General features: G+C 36.9%; 2 protein-coding genes across 2 annotated transcripts; both read right to left on the bottom strand.

Moving 5' to 3' along the window:
* Positions 1–744: 744 nt before the first annotated feature.
* LOC109011281 (receptor-like protein 51) lies at positions 745–2,591 on the bottom strand. The gene has a single exon (XM_018992406.2). It carries the CDS (start codon positions 2,410–2,412, stop codon positions 1,087–1,089), a length of 1,326 nt encoding a protein of 441 aa, XP_018847951.1. The 5' UTR covers positions 2,413–2,591; the 3' UTR covers positions 745–1,086.
* Positions 2,592–5,001: 2,410 nt separating this feature from the next.
* On the bottom strand, positions 5,002–17,168 carry LOC109011298 (cellulose synthase A catalytic subunit 8 [UDP-forming]). The gene is made up of 25 exons (XM_035688293.1): positions 16,963–17,168; positions 16,464–16,560; positions 16,212–16,273; positions 15,964–16,020; positions 15,243–15,302; positions 14,337–14,393; positions 14,152–14,194; positions 13,777–13,854; positions 12,718–13,048; positions 12,498–12,648; positions 12,303–12,388; positions 11,667–11,749; positions 10,387–10,635; positions 9,881–9,957; positions 9,668–9,725; positions 9,432–9,585; positions 8,819–9,085; positions 8,033–8,378; positions 7,744–7,881; positions 7,496–7,621; positions 7,200–7,412; positions 6,794–7,061; positions 6,510–6,709; positions 5,953–6,306; positions 5,002–5,838 (listed from the first exon to the last, which is right to left on the bottom strand). The coding sequence occupies exons 1-25, from the start codon at positions 17,062–17,064 to the stop codon at positions 5,251–5,253; spliced, it is 4,245 nt and encodes a 1,414-aa protein (XP_035544186.1). The 5' UTR covers positions 17,065–17,168; the 3' UTR covers positions 5,002–5,250.
* Positions 17,169–18,271: the final 1,103 nt, after the last annotated feature.

Here is an 18,271-nt window from a genome sequence, read left to right on the forward strand (position 1 = left end):
ATGTTAGTGTCTGCTCAACAATAAATTTTCTGTGGTTAAGAAAGATAATGAGAGGTGGAAAAGGAGTGAATAGAGGCTGAAACACAAAAAAATATGGAAAAATAACAACGAAAGGACAAAAGGAAAATCATGAAAATGACAAAGAATAAGAAGCTAAACACCCCAGAACTAAATCACCTTCACCATAGAACCTCATTCGTCAAGCAAGGAGGAAGAAATTGAATCAAACATCTAACATTTATACACTGACCATATATGGTTGGATCGGACACCTCTTACCATTCTCCATCAGTCATTATAAATTTTTTATAATGGTGTTGCGACGGAAAAATCATCATCCTATCAAATCACCATGTAGAAAAAACATTATCACCCCCATTCATCACCAGTACCGAAAGGTGGCTAGACAAGTCATCTGCAGCTATCTATTAAAAACCTAGAACGGGGGAAAATTCATAATTTTTTTTTTTTTATAAGTTAAAAAAAAAAAAACCTAGAATATTGTAAATTGTGGGTCTAGCAGACAGGAGCTCATAGATGGAGAATTCTTCAGGGACTTTTCTTTGATTGGATGTAAAGCATGATAAGTAGAGATCAAAATTACTCAACAACGACGAGAATGAACAAAATTGTACGAATGAGCTTAGCCGTGCGGAGGTTTCTTCTTGAGTTTGGCTTCACTAGTACAATAATAATAGTAGATAGACAACAAACTAGATTCAATTAAAGCGAGTGGCAAAAAAGTGTGAAAAGGCAAAATGCTTGCAGCTCAAGAAAAAGGCAGGATTCATGAATTACAGACCACCCACTTTTCTCCTCAACGGCAGCTAATAATACACACAATTGAACACACCTAAAACAGTGAAAAATGACAACTCACTGCTCTTTTCTCCACCAAATGATCAAAGCGGCAAAAAAAAATTACAAACCAATCCAATGATTCCTCTCTCTCTCTTTCTCTGCACCTACTCTTCTTCATCATTAAGTGTATAATAAATGAAACAAAACTCATCTCTAATTACTAATTTCTCCTAATCTAAGTGAAATAAAATAAGCAAAACGTCTTTTTTTTTTTTTTTTGTTCCTTTAACGACACCATTTTGAGAGAAGAACTAAGAAAATAATAAGAAAAACAATAGAAGAAAGCCCAATTGCCACTCCAAGAACAACCTTACTTGGTCCGTGATGATGTTCTTTCTTGTCATCGGAATCGTCCCCATCACTCTCATCGTAGTCCGAATCACTGGTACTATCATCCGCAGAGGAATCAGCTTTAGACGGAGGCGGCGACATCGGCAATCCGTGCTTATCACATGGAGCAATGCCAAGCTTCAACTTTGATGACAAAACTGAATGGTTATAGCACAAATTGCTATTCCCCCCGACCTTAAACACAGCTAACCTCTTAATGAAACTCCCATTGAATGGCATAACCCCATGAAAGTCATTGTTCGCGAGATTCAAGTACTTCAAGCTCTTCATCTCCGAAAAGAACCTCGGAATCGTACCATTCAACTGGTTTGAGCTCAGATCAATGTGAACCAAACTCGGTATTGCCGACATCGACTCCGGTATGGACCCGGACAAAGAATTCGACGCCAAGGACGCGTTCTTTAGTGAAATCAAGTCCCCAAACGAAGTGGGTATCTCACCAACGAGCGCATTCGACGAAAGATTCAAGAGTTCGAGGTCTTCGAGAAGCGTGATGGAGCTGGGTATCTTCCCCCTGAGCCTATTACCCGAAAAATCGAGGTGTGTAAGGTTAAGATTCAAGTGCCTAGGAATATTTCCGGAGAGATTGGCGTGGGAGATGGTTATGGACTTAAGTTTCTTCATGTTACCGAGAATGACATAAGGGCCGGAGGCATTGACGGGCGTGGAAGAGACGGTGAGGTCGGTGAGATTATGGAGGCGAGAGAGCCAGAGGCCAGTGAGAGTTCTGAGGGAGTGAATACAGGTGAAGGAAATGAGGGAGGAGGCGAGTTCGGAAGGGAAACGAATGGGGGAGATGGGGCAGTTGAGGAAGGAGAGAGAATGGAGGGAAGAGAGGGATTTGAGGGCGGTGAAGGAAAGAGCGACGTCGTCTGCGGAGCAGTTGGAGAGGGAGAGGGAAAGGAGGTGGCGGAAGGGCTTGGAGGAGTCACAGAGGAGGGTGGCGTTGTTCTTGCTTTGGCACGGGTCCTTAGAGGTTGGGATGTTGAGGGACTGCAGGGCCCTGAGTTGCTTCGGATCGAGCGTGGAGGGTGAAGAAGATGAAGAGGGAGTGGTTGGAGTAGGCCTAGTTGGGGTTGGGGAGGAAGTGGGGGAGGGTGTCGGTGACAGGGAGATAGATTTGGAGGCCGTGGTGGTGACGGAGAGGATGAATAGCAAGAGAGTGAAGAAGAATCGCGGTGGTCGTGGGGGTGGTGCCATTGTTGACAGAGACAGAGGCAGAGATGCGCAGAGCAAAGACACGGTGGAGTGAGCTCTTGGAGCTTAGGAGAGTGTGAAGTATACAGATTTAGGAGTATGTAATCAGTGTTGAAACTGAGATAGCATTAAACTTAGTAGGGTGTATGACAGTTGTGACTCTACTTTCCTCCCCATGGCCATTGGCCATGGCTGTTTTGTTTGATTCATGCACTCATTTTAATTTATTATTATAATTTTTTAAATTTTAATATAATAAATAATTTAATTTTTTTATAATATTTTATAATCTCAATTCAATATTTAAATATAGAGTCTTCATTTGTTCCGTAAACTCATCTCAATTAATTATTATAATTTTTTAAAATTTTAATATAAAATATAATAAATAATTTAACTTTTTTCAAATTTTAAAATAATAATAATATTAAAAAATAATATTCTAACAATATTTTATCATCTCAACTCAGTTTACCATCCAAACGTAGCCTTAGGATGAGTTTAGATCTAAGTTCATCTTATCTAATTATTATAATTTTTTAAATTCTAACATAAAATATAATAAATAATTTAAAATTTTAAAATCTCAAAATAATAATATTATTAAAAAATAATATTTTAATAATATTTTATTTAACTTTTAATTTTCATCTCAATTCGACTCAAGTCAATTCAACATCTAAACGTAAGTTTACAGAATATGGAGTTTACTTTGTTTTATCATTTTTATTTTTGTAACTCATTTTGTTCCCTCTCTTTTTACAAATAAACTCTATTGAATAATGATGAAGGTGAAAGACAGCATTTAGACCCTTAAATCAATAAATCTTATCATTGTAGAAAAAGTAATACTATTCAAAGACTTTCGCATTACACATTATTTGATATAATTTAATTTATAATATTTAAATTTTAAATTTTATTTTTTAAATTAAATTATACTGAGTAAATGACTTATATAGTCTTTATATATATATATATTGCTAGCACATTTTTTTTTAAAAAAAAGTAAATAAATTAAAAAATATATATTTTAATTATGAATACCATTATTTTTGAAAGGTAAGAAGGGCTGTTATCTTAATTAACACGTAAAAGCTTAAAAGGTAAAAAGGGTCAAAGGTGAATTTCAACTGGTGGCAGTAAATTAATAAAGATTTAAAAAAAAAAAAAAAAAAAAGGATGTTCGTTAAGAAGGCTTTTATTAATTATTTTATATATATGTAGAATTTGATATCTTTCGGCTTCATTTATGTGCGTTGTTTCCAGCTCGTATTCTCTTTTTCATTATTTCTTTTGGGACCCACCTTTTAATGACTGTACTTGATTATACTTTTTTTTTTGGGTCGGATAAATAAGTGGCTACTGCACCTTCATACCAACACACCACATGACAGACACCTGATTTATAAATAAACTCTTATCTTTTGTAACATTAGCAATTTAGCATTGGGATTTTAAATTGAACTTTAGGTTTTTTTGAAAAATTAAATATATATATGTTTCTTTGTCTATTTGTTATTTCATTAAATAAATTATTAATATAAAAATTTATCACATTAATTATCATTAAAAAAACTTTAGCATTGTATTCTTTTATAAATATAAATAGAAAACTCTATACTTTTTTTGCTATTTATAGGATTCACTTTTAAATTTGAACCTTAAGATTTCGGCAAAAGTGACTATAGATCTTGAGATATTATGTGCTAAAGTTTTGTAAATATAATGTATAAGAAATTGATAATTTTGCTACATGAAATTGAAAATTGGTACAAGACATGACGTCTGGTTGTTTTCCAACCAAAAAATGATACTTGCAAGTCACGTGAATTATTTTTCATAAGCAACAAAATCCAACATAAAGCCAAAGTGATATATTTTAGATTGATACTCAAACGATAATTTAGGGATACATGATAAGTATAATTTTATTTTTTTCATTTTATATATATATATATATATAAGTATGCCATATGCCCTTGTCCTATGTTCAAGGTTTTGGTTTCTTTGTTGTTTACTTTCTCAAATAATTTCATTGCCAAATTTGGGAAGGCATAATAATGACAATAATAATATGCAAGTTTGCAAGGACACTACTTTGAACTTTGTCCACAAAATGCTACTTAACTCTTCTATTTTTGGGTAGTGAATTGATCTCAGATATTTTATGAATAATAATGAAAAAGTAATGATAGAATATTGAATAGTAATGAATAATAATGAAAAGTAGATAAAAAATAATAATAAAATAATAAATAGTAGTAAGAATACTCCACTACCTAAACTAGCCCGTAACTCTTCTAGAAAATGTTTATTTTCATAGATTGGGTTAGAAGCAACTGGGGTAGATTATCAAACTAAACTACTTTCTGTGATCTCAAGTTTAGTGGTGAAGAAACGGTAAAAAATTTTAGTGCACATTCGTGTAAGTGACCGTTGAGGCCAATATTCTGTGGCTCGAACCCACATTATTCCCTAAAAACATGGGTGTAAGTCCTTGTCAGACAATGTGAAAGTGATATGTTAACCAACCAACAGTTCTACTGTTCTAAGATGATGGATTAATGCCGAGTGATAGGAGATCAAACAAAAGAATTCGACAGGTGCTTTCCTGGCATCCTAGAATTTCAACTCATGGAAGAAAATATTTTTCTCAGTTCGCAAACAGATTATCCAGCACTCAAAAGATCAATACGTATTTGTCCAAAACTTACATCAATATGTCAGGAACACTCAACAAAGAGCTAAGCATGATTCCCACTTTAATAAATGGCAATCATAATCATCATCAGATTGGATGGAAAATTCTGGGAAGCATCAATAGAGAGAGAGAGAGACCTAACAATCTATAGAAATGCAGCTTTGGGCGACGGTTGAGGCATCAGCACTGCCCACAAAGGGATTTATCTTCACCCAGACAAGCGAGAAGACTGAGGCCAACAGCACCGACCACAGAACAACAATGGTTGGAGTCCGGTTTTGGCGGCCCATGAGACCCTTTAGGAAGGGATAAAGATGGAGAATGACCCAGAAGGAAAAGAAAACCTTGCCAAAGAGTGGCCCCCATGCTTCGTATCCTTTATTAAGAGCATCAGAAAATCCAGCCACAACACCCACCATATTGACGATGATGAGTGTTGTCGGAGGGATCAAAACTGTTGTCCACTTGACAAGGTAGAGCTCACCAAATTCTCCATCATCGGCTGCTTTTGAAGTGACTGTGAAATTGGTATCAACGCCGGCCAACATCTTCAGGAATCCTTGGAAAACAGCAAAGAGATGGGCCGAAACACCTCCAATCACCCAGAACTGTTCATTGCGCCACCAGTCTTCAATGCTGACACCACTCCACCGCAGCTCAAGCACGCTGGTCACAATAATGGAGATGAAAAGGCCAAGAAAGAGCATACTTGCAACGTTGGACAACTGCATCAAACGGAAAGGTATGTTGTGAAAATAGCTTTTGTGGAAAATGAACATGAAAAACAGGACTGTAGCAAGACTTGATCTTTAATTTTAAGGGTAAGTAGAAGAAGTTACCGTTGGTATGATAAATTTTCCAGTGAGAAGGCAGATTGCTGGGATTGTGCAATAAGCAACGAGAGGGAGGGAAGTAAATGGATAAACAATGGTGTTTATGTAGGCTAGTCTTTGAAGATACTTGAGGCGGCCTCCTGCAAATCCATACCATAGCGGACAGTGTCTGCTAAGGAAAATCTCAACAGATCCAAGTGCCCACCGGAGAACTTGGTGCAGTCGATCAGAAAGGTTGATAGGGGCTGACCCTTTGAATGCAGGCCTTACGGGCATGCAGTAAATTGATCTCCATCCTCTACAATGCATCTTGAAACCCGTTAAAATATCCTCAGTGACCGAACCATATATCCAACCAATCTGCAAATTCAGAACACGAAATTTTGAATTAATGCACTGTCTCCAAAGTAAGATTAGTAATGGTTAATGCTCAAGTGAAAGATCAGGTGTAAATGCTGAAATGTTTGTAGATGGAATCCAATTGTCTGTTGGAATCCTAAATTAACAAAGGTGTTGAAATGTATTTCGCATTCTTGTCCAATTGCAATAATAGAGAAGTCCACCTCTTTTCCCCATGCAGTCTTCTCTTCATAACCACAGCCAATGACATGAATTGCTTCCTTGATCAATGTTGATGGGTTGACAGAATCAGGCACTCCTCCATTTTCCATCAGCGTAGACTCAATAAATACGGAGGACAAGCCAAAAGTTTTCTCAAAGCTCATCTGTGAGATCAGCATTGACCTTTCATGCTCATCATAATCTGCACAAGGAAAACGCATCCTAATCATTGAAAGGTCTTTTAATTATTTCCATAAAATGCAATTGCCTTGATAAGTAGACTTACTATCAATCTCCCTGAGGTTAAATATGGCAGCATCGAGCTCTTCACGTTTTGCATCTCTGTATACTTCTGAGGGATCTTTAGAGGCCTTCTTGGAGGGGCAGCAACAAGAGCAGCATCCACACCATGAGCATGACGATGAGGAGGAGGAAGCCTTAGGTAAGCTGGGCAAAGAAGCAGGCCCGTAGCCATAAAGAGCTTGCCTGTTGAAAACGCAACCTGTTCCCACATAAACTGGTCCTTGAATGCCATCTAGTCCTTTCATGTTGACCTGAAATTGAGATGAAGATATTCTCAAATCTCAAAAGCTCCACAACTGGTGTAATTATGCAGGGATCTGTCATGGCCATTACAGCATTGACTATTTGAACGAATGCAGCATGTATGCTAGCTTTAGCTTTAAACTTACATCAAAGAAAACCGTGTTGCGATTGGCGTATCTGTCACTTCGATCGATGCCATCAAATCTCTGAGGAAACTGAACGTAGCATACGTCTCCACGAACTTGAGGGTCCATCAAGAAACACATTGCCTCTCGAATTGCCTTGCTATTATTAACATAGTGATCACAGTCAAGATTGAGGATGTAAGGCGCATTTGTGAGAACTGCAGACACCCTAACCTGAATAAAACCAAGAATTCAAGTGTTACTGAAATGTTGATGTTCCCATGCAATCATTTATTTTCGTTGAAATTTAAACATACCAGAGCATTTTCAGCACCAGCTTTCTTGTGGTGTTGGTAGCCTGGTCTTTTCTCTCTGGAGACATAAACCAGTCGAGGAAGTTCATTTCCCTCTAAGTCATGAGTACCACTATGCCCAAGGAAAACCTGAAGAGGTGAAAAATGGATTTATGTGAATATTCACAGTACTAAACAAGAAATTTGAAAGCTAAATATTGCACAACTAACTTAAATTTTAAATTAGAAAATCAGCTATAGGCTAGATTGACCTGAATCATGCCTGGGTGGTCACGGCTGTTATTCCCTGGCCAAGGTGTTCCATCTTCCATAGTCCAGCCTTCTTCTGGCATTTTCTGAGCGTTTGCAACTAAAGCATTAATTCGCACTTTAAACTCTTCATAATCTCTCTGTAACAAAACAAAAACAAACATTGAGACGGTTGCTTTCAGAAACACATTAATACATAATTCATCACTGCCATAAATCTAACAGGCTATTTGCATACACATAATTAAGATATTAATTGAGTTTCATCCTGAAGCAGTTTCAGCTACTTGCCTTCATTGCTCTACGTTCCTTCACAAAAGAAGGTTGCACTTTATCCCTCAAGTAGTCAATCTTCTGTGCAAAGTAAAACTCTGGTGCACGTGGTTCAATGGCATATTTTTTGCAGAATGGTACCCACTTCCTTGCAAAGTCAGCAGTTTCAACAAGAGATTCAAATGAAAGCATGGCAGCTCCATCATCAGACACATAGCAGGAGACTTTATCGACAGGGTAGTCCACCGCAAGGATGGAAAGCACAGTATTGGCAGTGATCAGTGGGGGTTCTTTCATCGGATCGACTGTACTCACAAAGAAATCCACAGCAGCAAGCTCAGACGGTTCACCCTCCCTTTCATACCTGAAATGGCAGTGAGTTTACCATTAGTACGTATTCAAGTTCAACAACAGTTCATACATTTATGTGTAAACTTTACTTCATTCATTAATCAGGTCCAACGTCAGGTATGCTAGCTCTTAATTACCATTTGTGAATATTCAATAGCTATATTCACTGTTTCTCTAATCTCTCCATGCATGTCAAATCTAGTAGGCTTTGGTTTTACTTGCGGGTAATTTAGCATGGGGTTCATGCAGAAACACCCCGTTGACAATGTTCCTAACCAGGCTTAATGCTAAATTTTCAGAAACGAGAAAAATCTGAGTTTCACAGAGGATAAGGACATTAATGGTAGGTAGGTACATGAAATCTTGTTGCAGTATTAAACCATTTCCAAGATATTATAGCTTGGACCTTTGACATCTACAACAATATGAATTTGAGTAATAGATCATATGTACCTTGCAGATAGCTCATCGATATATGTCTCTCTGTTGATTGGAGACCATTTAGGGAACTGATCCAATACCCAAGAAACAGCAAACCAGATCTCACATATGACAGAAGTGAGCCAAAGGCCAAAAGCACTGTCTACGGGGTTTGTTATTCGGTAATGGAAAAAGAGCGATAAAACTACAAGCCGCATAATTATAACACATCTGTATGGTGTGAGTTTGCTGGATGGAATTGGAATAACACTTGAAAGTAGCTGTACAGCCTCTGGGGACCTGCGAAAGAAATCAGCACATCTCATTAATGTCTATAAATTTTGTAGGACAAAAGCAAATATCAATATTTCACTAGAGAATGGTCCAAAATATATAGTCACAAATGTGAGAAACTATCTCATGTATCCCATTGAAATAGATTAAATAACGATTAGTTCCTTTCATCCACAGATTACCACAAAGAAAATATCCAACCGACAACCATCAATCGACACATGGACTAGGTAATAGTTTTTCGGAAAAGAAAAAACATGTTCCCTCGGGTAATCCTTCAGGAGACCTCTTGTTAGGATCAACTTAAAACTAAAATATATTCTCAGTTGAAATGAAGTTTATTTGAACTTACTGTTTCTCTTCCATCTGCTGCTCTGGTGGAATTCCATCCTCCTTTTTAGCCTTAATTTCAGCCTTAGTTGCAGCCTTTTTCTTCTTGTTCTTCTTATCCTTCCAACTCTCTACTCTGTTCTTCCATATTGGATTCCCAGATTCATCATTCATTTCTTCAAGAAAACATCAATCAGTTACCAAAATTATCGTAGCAGACCAAAAATCATTATGACACCAGAGATCAATATTACTTACCACTATCCACCGTAGATACACTACTGACATGTCTAGCATGAACTCCAACATCCTGTACCTGCCAAAATGAATGATACTAAGCTGTGAACATCCTACCATTCTCAATCACCATCACAAGGACAGTGGTTTTCATCTCACTTCCTAAAATTATAAATCATACTACCTCCAACTAGAGTTGTATGTAAAATAAAGAACGCATGGTGACATTCTTACCTGAGAATCATTAAGGTGAGCAGCCATTGTGGATCGATCGCCGGATGCCTTTAGTCCAGCTTCATCGATTGACTTATCTAGAGGATTCATAGTCACACTATCAGTTTAGGAATTTAAATCAAGAATCCCAACGTTAGCATTCAGAAGACTGCCTATTATAGAAGACACAGAGCAATCCAGATTAGAGCAACGTAATTTCTTTTTATTAGAAAGGTAAAATTAAAGAAAGTAATTTAATGTATTTCACAATCGAAAGAGGATTTGATCTAATCCCCTTCCTCTCAACACCAATAAATATGTCAGAAAACAGTTGAGCATTACATGAACTCATAATATTCCCAGAGCTAGTTATAGTCACGTTGATATCCTCTTTAATGGTCATTTCCGAATCATATAATGCAAAAGATTAACCTTCAAACAATCGCAAACAAATATAATGCAAAAGATGAACCCTTCAAACAATCGCAAATAAACTTGAATTTGAGATTCCAGAGCTGGAGAGTTACCTTCATATGGAGCAGCACACCTCAAGCATGCTTTCCGGCCTTCCTTAATCTCATAATCAACACAAGCCTTGCAAATGGAGAAATTGCATTCATGGCAAGCCACAAACACCTCTCCATTGTTATTGACCCCAACTTGCTCACCACAAGAGTTGCAAACAGGAAACCCAGACTCCATCATATTATTTTTACTTCCCCTTTCCTTGTGGACGCAACACCTCAACCAGACCTTCCGATGGGTCTCTCCGTGTGCTTCTCAATCGTCCTTGCTTCGATGGCTTTATATGAATAACCCTATTCCCAAGTAGGGTATTGCTGGTCTTTGTGAGAGGGTGGTGCATTCATTTTTATTATACTGAGAAGGGTTGGAGGGTGGTGGTTGGAAGGGCCTGTAGGTTGGGGTGTTGGTGTCATTGATCTGCACAGACAGAGAGAGATGAGAAGCAACGTCTATTTTTTTGGTATGAAGAAAAGAGAATTTAAAATTTTGCGGGAAGTCTAAGGAAGCTTTCGGTTGGGCAAGGTACATCTTTAACTAACCAACAATATTGCAGACAAGTCTTCAAGGAAGATCAGCAGCCTTGCATCCAACATCACAATCGGTGCTCTACATTAATGGATTGAGGCCAGCAGTACTATTAAATGGGTCAGGTAGTTTTGGACCTTTGGTCTTCTTAAAATAGGCCTAACCATGGATCGAAGTTGCTAGCTCTAGTTGTCGGAATTGTGACATTGTTCTTCAAGTACTACTTTCAAGGTTAGAGATGCAGACCACAAATTCCACCACCATGGATTGAATGGTCCGTCATAAAGGATCATGTTAGGTTTATAGTGACGAGCATTTGTCTAATTTGAAAACAAACTTTTCCACAATCTCCGTTAAATGGGTTTTTCTCATTCGGCAGTAGATGGTCTAATATTCACTTGCCCAAATTCTTGACCATTATTTTGTTGGTCCCGCTTATGTAATAGGCATAAAAACCCAACTTCAATCTGATTGTACTAGCGTTCGGTTAGTCAGTGCATCCTCTCTGGAGATGTTTCATCTGAGATTATGTTCGATCTTTTGTGGGAGGTGAATTATACTCGGTCTCTCAAACATAAAAACAGTTAAAAAGGGCATTCCAATCAAGAGTCGGCTCTTTCTTCAGCCCCAAATTGAAGTCGCTCTGCGATTTACATATTCCTATTTGGCACAACCCATCAATCGGTAGATCATCCATGTTAAAAGCCATGCATTCTGAGGAATGTGGCGGAATCCCAAGGATGTGCAAGCTGCATACCACATGATTGTGAATCCATGTCCTGAAAATCAAATATTAAGAATATACCACCGGAGACAAGCTCGTAAAAGGACGAGGTATAACTGAAAATGTCTATTAATGACACCAAAAAAAAAAATTCAGACTGTGAATGTGCCTAAGATGGGGGGATGTTTAGTAGAATTCAGAAGAATCCGATTGGATTTGAGTATACAAGGAATACAAACAAAAATTACATCATAATGGTAACAAAAATGAAAACACCTTAAAATCATTTCCCGAGGAATAGATCTCCGTAAGATCCTCAACGGCATGAGGGGCTTCACCGAAAACCAGAGACATATAACTAGTTACCATAACAGTTACATGTCATATACTGGACCAACTACTCCCAACTTAAACAATCTTAAAGTTCACTGATATGCCCTCAAACAGGCAGCCGCACCGCGTCATTTAATTGAGCTTATTGTTAAGACTCCTGCCAAGTATCCTTGAGATCTCAACCATCATAGGAAGTACAGAATGAAGCATGGTCCCTGGAGTAAAAAGAGACCTAAGCAAACTGTCGATAATCTTCCACTATGCCAAAGATGGGTTTGCCCTCCAAAGTTGGGAATATCTATCCACAAATTCAATAACGTGCAGCTTTTTATCTACGATACAGAATAGACTTTCACAACTTTTGTTGTATCACAAACAACAAGGTTTTCTGTTTCAGTTGGAGTGGTGCAAAGCCAATTGACCTGCCGAAGTGTAAGCACACAAGATGAGAAGCTCTATATAAACAGAAACAAAGAGAGACAATAAACAGAGATCCAAGAAGTTTGCGGAGAAAATGCAATAAGAACTCACTTTTTTGCTGAGATTGATGTTCAAATGTGGATTGTTGTTGCCATTAGATTGCCCTGCATCAAGGTATCTGGACCAATCCCAGACCTTCACAGACTTATCATTTCCTCCTGAAATAATGAATTTCCCTCTCTCCCCAAACAAAGAGAATGCCCTGCAGCGAGTAGTTGTTAAAATAAACTAAGTTTTGTTTCATATAGTTGCATACAAGCAAAGCACTTACACACAAGAGACGGCAGCAGTATGCCCCCCAAATGAGTAATCCAAATGCAACCTCTTTTGTCTACTTTGATCTGGGTTTTCTACCTCGCCACTAGGACTACCATCTTTAGACCTTGATTGAGATCCTTTCCGGGGTTTTGTAGAGCTTTTTGACCTCATGGCAGCAAGTTCTAACTCGATATTAATCACATCAACAGCACCATCACCCCTCGCGACAGCACACATCTTGCCTAAGTTGTCCAACATATCAACTTCTGAAACCGCTAGTGCATGAACAAAAGCAGGATTAAAGCATTGTCCCGAACTACCACTACTGTTCGCGTCAGGCAAACCTGCAGTTAACAAAAACACGGCAAGGTTGAATTAGTTCATGCATTGATACTACACCAAGACTCCATTTGTTTTCATGATGTATAAAATCATTAGTAGAATCATGCGACAAATGTCAAGGTCTATCCATCTTTTATAATTGACTTGTAATATACATATCACATTATTGTAAAAAATAACATTGTATAATTTGTGAGAGGCTGTAAAGCTTTCAATTAACTCTTTATCAATTATTTTGTTAAATTCCATTTCCACCACAAATTGACCTGCTTTCTGTGAAGTCCACTTCTTAACCACAACTTCACAAACTGGCAACTATTGCCCAAGCAACATATACTCACATCAATCTTTGGGAGGCTACAGGTCAAAGGTCTGACAGTTTTTTTTTATAAGTTAAATAGAACTTGAAATTACAACTGAAAATATATATATATTTTCATCAAATTACAAGATTGCAAGAAGATTATATTCTCACCATAAGGATTGCTTAGCATTTTGCATAGGATGAAAAGATGAAAAACTAAGCCCTGTTTCGGAACAGATGTATATAATATAAGCCGAGGTGGGTAGACAATTCATGTTCCAAGACTAGCATGCTAGACTTGATGCTTTTCAAAGCCCATGAGAAGTGGGGGAACAAATCTCATTTTGGTTAAACCACATTAGGGTCTTGGAAAGTGCAAAATCAAATACTAGAGATAAGGAGAGACCAGAGTAGACAGATATATACCGAAATCAAGAATTTTGTAAGGGCGCCCTTTGGAGAAGTCCCACAAAACTAGCCTTGAGTCAAGACCTCCAGTAATAACTGTTGACATACACAAGCAGAAATTGGTACTCAAAAGAATTGTTAACGGTTCAGAAACTATTATTAGATTTTGGGAAAAGTAGCAAAGACAGCATTCATGTTACATGTTAGTAGTTCAACAACCATTCGGTCAACATGTGAGAAGATTAATGTCAAATAAGGAACCCCTAAAGACCTTAGCTGCATTCACAGTAACCATGGCTCCTATATCATCATTGAGACTCCAAGTGCAAGCGTGAGTGGACATCAGAGAGAGGAGAGAGAGAGAGAGGGTTACAAAATAAATACAATAAGTACCTTCCCAAGGTCTCCAAGGAAGAAATTGCACACTGCTACAGATCTAGAATATAGAGTTAAGGTGATAGAAGTACTAGAAATGTCTCAAAACAGACAAGTAAAGCAATGTAAAAGAACAGAACATGTTACATAGATGGCACATGGTGAAGGTTGAACAGGGAATACTTTTAAATTTACCAGGATACACTTGAATGGCCAGCCCTTAGTGTTTTATAAAGGCAATGCTGGTGGATGTCAATGATCTGCCATAGAGATCATATGATCAGCAGCTAACCACAGTAAAGAAGAACTACTACCTTTTATTCTTGTTCTTGCACTTAAGAATAACATAAGATGAAAATGAATTTCATTGGCCAAAGAAAGAAGTAGATCAAGAAAAAACACGAAATGGTTAAATTGAAAAAATAAACCCTTCAAGACTTCAACTAACTGAGAATAGTTGCAAGAAAGGATAGGATGATGTATTTGAGGTAACAACAAGAGTAAAAATAATCATATCAAATCATAGAGAATAAGCACAATAGTAAAATCATGTCTTCTGTCATAAATCAAATTATATATTTTTATTATATTATGTCTAATTCACATATCATATGGAAATGTATAATTTTCTGAATAGACTGAAAGAAATAATCAACCATATACAGAATCCATGAATTCCTGATTTAAAATTCGTGACTCGAGACTTTTACTGAATTGTTTCCAATAAATAAAAGCACACTTATAATTCACAACTTGATCCGTTGCCTCCACAGTAAACATGTGGGTACAAACAGTGCACAATAAGAAAGAAGCATTTTAAATATTCACAAAAACCCTCTATGACAGAAATAAGCATTGTTAAAGATGCTGACATGCAAGGCCCAACAAGAAGATAAATTTTTGTCAACTAAAACATATCAATCTAAGCTGAGCAGATGCTAGGAGACACCTTCCCCCAAACTAAACCCCCGCCCCCCACAAACTGTTGAATACATAACAAATGCAGTGAACATACATTTGGCATAAAAGCGTTATGAGCTGAAAAAAATGCATACAACTCAACACATACAATACTAAGAGAAACAATTGAATTAATTCATAGAAGGTACCTTCACTTCACCACCATCATCTGCAGCAGCAAGAAAAGAGGACTTAGAGTTGCATACAACCTGCATAGATGGAAACAAGATTATTTTGGAAGAGCTAAGATTACCATCACCAAAACATCTTGTGGCCTAGACATACAGAGGTAGTCTAGCAAACCAATAAGCTAGCAGAAAAACATGAATAGCACAAAAACACACACAACTACCATCACTAAAACAGGAGGGAAATGTCATTGAATAGGGCCCAAAATAATTATAGTGCTAACTGTATACTACCTATGTACTTGGGCTATCCTTATTTTCATATTAATAAAATTTCTTTTAGATATTAAAAATAATAATTATAGTGCTAAATCCTTAAATCGATTGAAAACAGAGAGAAATGTAGATGGAAAAAAAATGCAGAAGCCATAAAATGTAGCTGCAAATACTGACTCTATTTTGATGCCGGAAACTCATATTCCAAATTTTTAATTAAAAAATAGATAAAACTTGCAAGGAATGAGTATCAATTTATGTGACCAACTTGGCTCCTGTAAGGAAACGACCTCAAACTCAAAACAAAAAATTAAACATAAAAACAGCAATGAGGAACCCATCTCCAATATGAAGTATGGAACCTAATTACACTCTTTTAACTTTTAACAGAAGTAATATATGGACACATCAGTGAAAACTACAACGATTATAGTTAGACAATAAGATGCATGACTAATATTTCTACCTGATTTATCTCCTCTTTATTATAAGTATAAGTCTCCAATGGCTTCCATGCAGCGGCCTCCGAAAGAATAATGGGGGGAAAAAGAGAGAGAACATCACATAGTGACCATGATAAGATATACTGTTTTCTAGAAACTACAAATGTAACAATGAGCCCTGTGCAATAAGCTATATGTAACAATAGCGACTCTAAAATCAGAAATGCATAAAAATTCCAAAAATTCAACACAGGCTCTGAGAAAGGAATACCATGTGCACATCAAAACACTTGACCTCCTTTCCTGAAGAAACACTAATAATCTCTTCGTTCCCTGATTCAAGCAGCAATTATTTGCAAAAGATAATAAGTAAAGCTTTGAATATAAAGTAAACAGCAAACTCAATCAAACGCTAAATACGTTACCAATGAAATCAGGTTTTACAGAATTAACTATTGACGAGATATTAAGGATTTAAAATCCATAAAAATATTTATATATTAACAAAGACAATCATACCGACCTGACTTGAAACATAATGATGAAATGGGTTCCTTTGCAACATCCATCACAAGTTGTACGTCTTTGCATCGCATATCAAACCAGCAAATGCAACCATCCTATTTCATTAAATGCCCCGAATAAGAACATAAAATCTTAAGGATTCACTAACTTAATATCGTAAATCCTCCTCGTTTCTAACCAAAACCTAGTGTAACTGAGAAGATAACAAGACCTTTCTTTTTTGGTTCTTCGCATTGAATATAACAGCACCACATTGTTTTAATTCATCTAAAAAGTGAAAACCTCAGCTAAAGTAAAGTCAAATAGCCATAAAAGTTTCTCCAGAGTGAGGACCTGGACATGCTCAAGCCAAGTCCCCAGAATTGAAAAGCCCGTGATTCCATATTTTAAATTGACCGTGTTTCCAACTCTCTTAAGCACCCAAAAAAGGAAGAAATTATGGAAGAAAACGTTCCCAGAGGGAAACAGAGGGGGAGAGGAGAGAGTTTACGGTTTACCTCGCCGGAAGTGGCAACGAGGCCAGGACGTTCGCGAGAGGCGATGCAGCACGTGGCCGTGGCCTTGTGACCCCTAAGCCTTCTCGGGCTACTCTCCGTCATGTCGTCTTCGCTCTCTTTCTCGGTTTTTCACTCTCTATGCGCACAGGGTATGGCGAGTTCTTCTATACAGTATACACCTATCACTTTTTCTCATACTCCAACAAAACGTGATGCGGTATTTTTTTTTTTAATGTTAAATATTCGTTTAGCAAGTATTGCAATTTATAAGTCTCACACGTTATATACTATTTTATTTTTTATTATTTTTTTAAGTTTTTTAAAAAAAAAAATTTGATTTTATTTTTTTAAAACAATTAAATTATTTTACTCATTATTCATATACCACACATTTAATAAGAGAAAAAAATTAAAAAAAATCACAAAAAATATGGTATGTAGTTTATGAGGCTTATGAATAGAATTTTTCTAAAATTATACCCAAAAGGCCAAATACTCCCCCCCCACTCTCACGTTCTTCCTCCGCCAGGCAACATCTTCTTCCCGCTAGCAGCCTCTTCTTCCTACGCCAATGGCCTCTTTATGTTCGCCACCATCTGGAACTGCCGACGAGAACCTAGCCACGACGGACCCACCGCTAACGTCAGCTTGCATCCACGAGTCTTCACCTCCACATTCAATGTCACAGGTTTTTTCTTTTTTTCTTTTCCTATTTTATAATCTTTGAGCCATTTCTATTTTTCTTATGTGCTACAATCTCATTTTTATGTTTTTCTTTCAACTCACACAGACATTCAGCTCGCTTCCAGATCAGTGCTTGTTGTTCGATTCTACATGGGGCTCTCATTTGATGGTTTACCCCGTGTCAACTCTTGCAAAGAAAATCGAGCACCAAAAATCACAATAGATAAAATTTGGATTTTTCTTTACTTTTTTTTTTGTCTACTATTGCCCGAAAAACACAGTATATTTGATAGATTTCATTTCTCAATTTGTTTGTGAACTTGGAACTTGGGGTGGGTGTTATTACAGGGTAATTTTTTTGTATGCCTTTGTGTAAGAGTGGGAATTGCATTAAAAGCCAATTGGGTTGCACATATGAGTGCCATTGCGAGCTGATTTTTTTTTTTTTTTTAATGCACTGTGTAACTTTTGAGAGTTGATGAAGTATGATAAAATTACATTAAAAGGTAATTATTTTTTTCTTTTAGTTTTCAAATATATGCTATTTGTAATTTAAATGTACGAGTAATCAATTTTTTTTTTTGTTGCTCCAGCTACATTTATGAACAATAAATATCTTTATTTC

The sequence above is a fragment of the Juglans regia genome, chromosome 3, assembly GCF_001411555.2.
Source record: "Juglans regia cultivar Chandler chromosome 3, Walnut 2.0, whole genome shotgun sequence".
Classification (NCBI taxonomy): domain Eukaryota; kingdom Viridiplantae; phylum Streptophyta; class Magnoliopsida; order Fagales; family Juglandaceae; genus Juglans; species Juglans regia.

Bases quoted from the DNA above. Each gene is read 5' to 3' on its own strand.
- LOC109011298 (XM_035688293.1), bottom strand. From the start codon at position 17,064: ATGACGGAGAGTAGCCCGAGAAGGCTTAGGGGTCACAAGGCCACGGCC. The intron at 16,021-16,211 runs GTATTCCTTTCT...ATTCTTTCGGAG, and splicing joins AGTGTTTTGATGTGCACATG to GCCGCTGCATGGAAGCCATT. The intron at 14,195-14,336 runs GTATCCTGGTAA...TCTATATTCTAG, and splicing joins TAAGGGCTGGCCATTCAAGT to ATCTGTAGCAGTGTGCAATT.
- LOC109011281 (XM_018992406.2), bottom strand. From the start codon at position 2,412: ATGGCACCACCCCCACGACCACCGCGATTCTTCTTCACTCTCTTGCTA.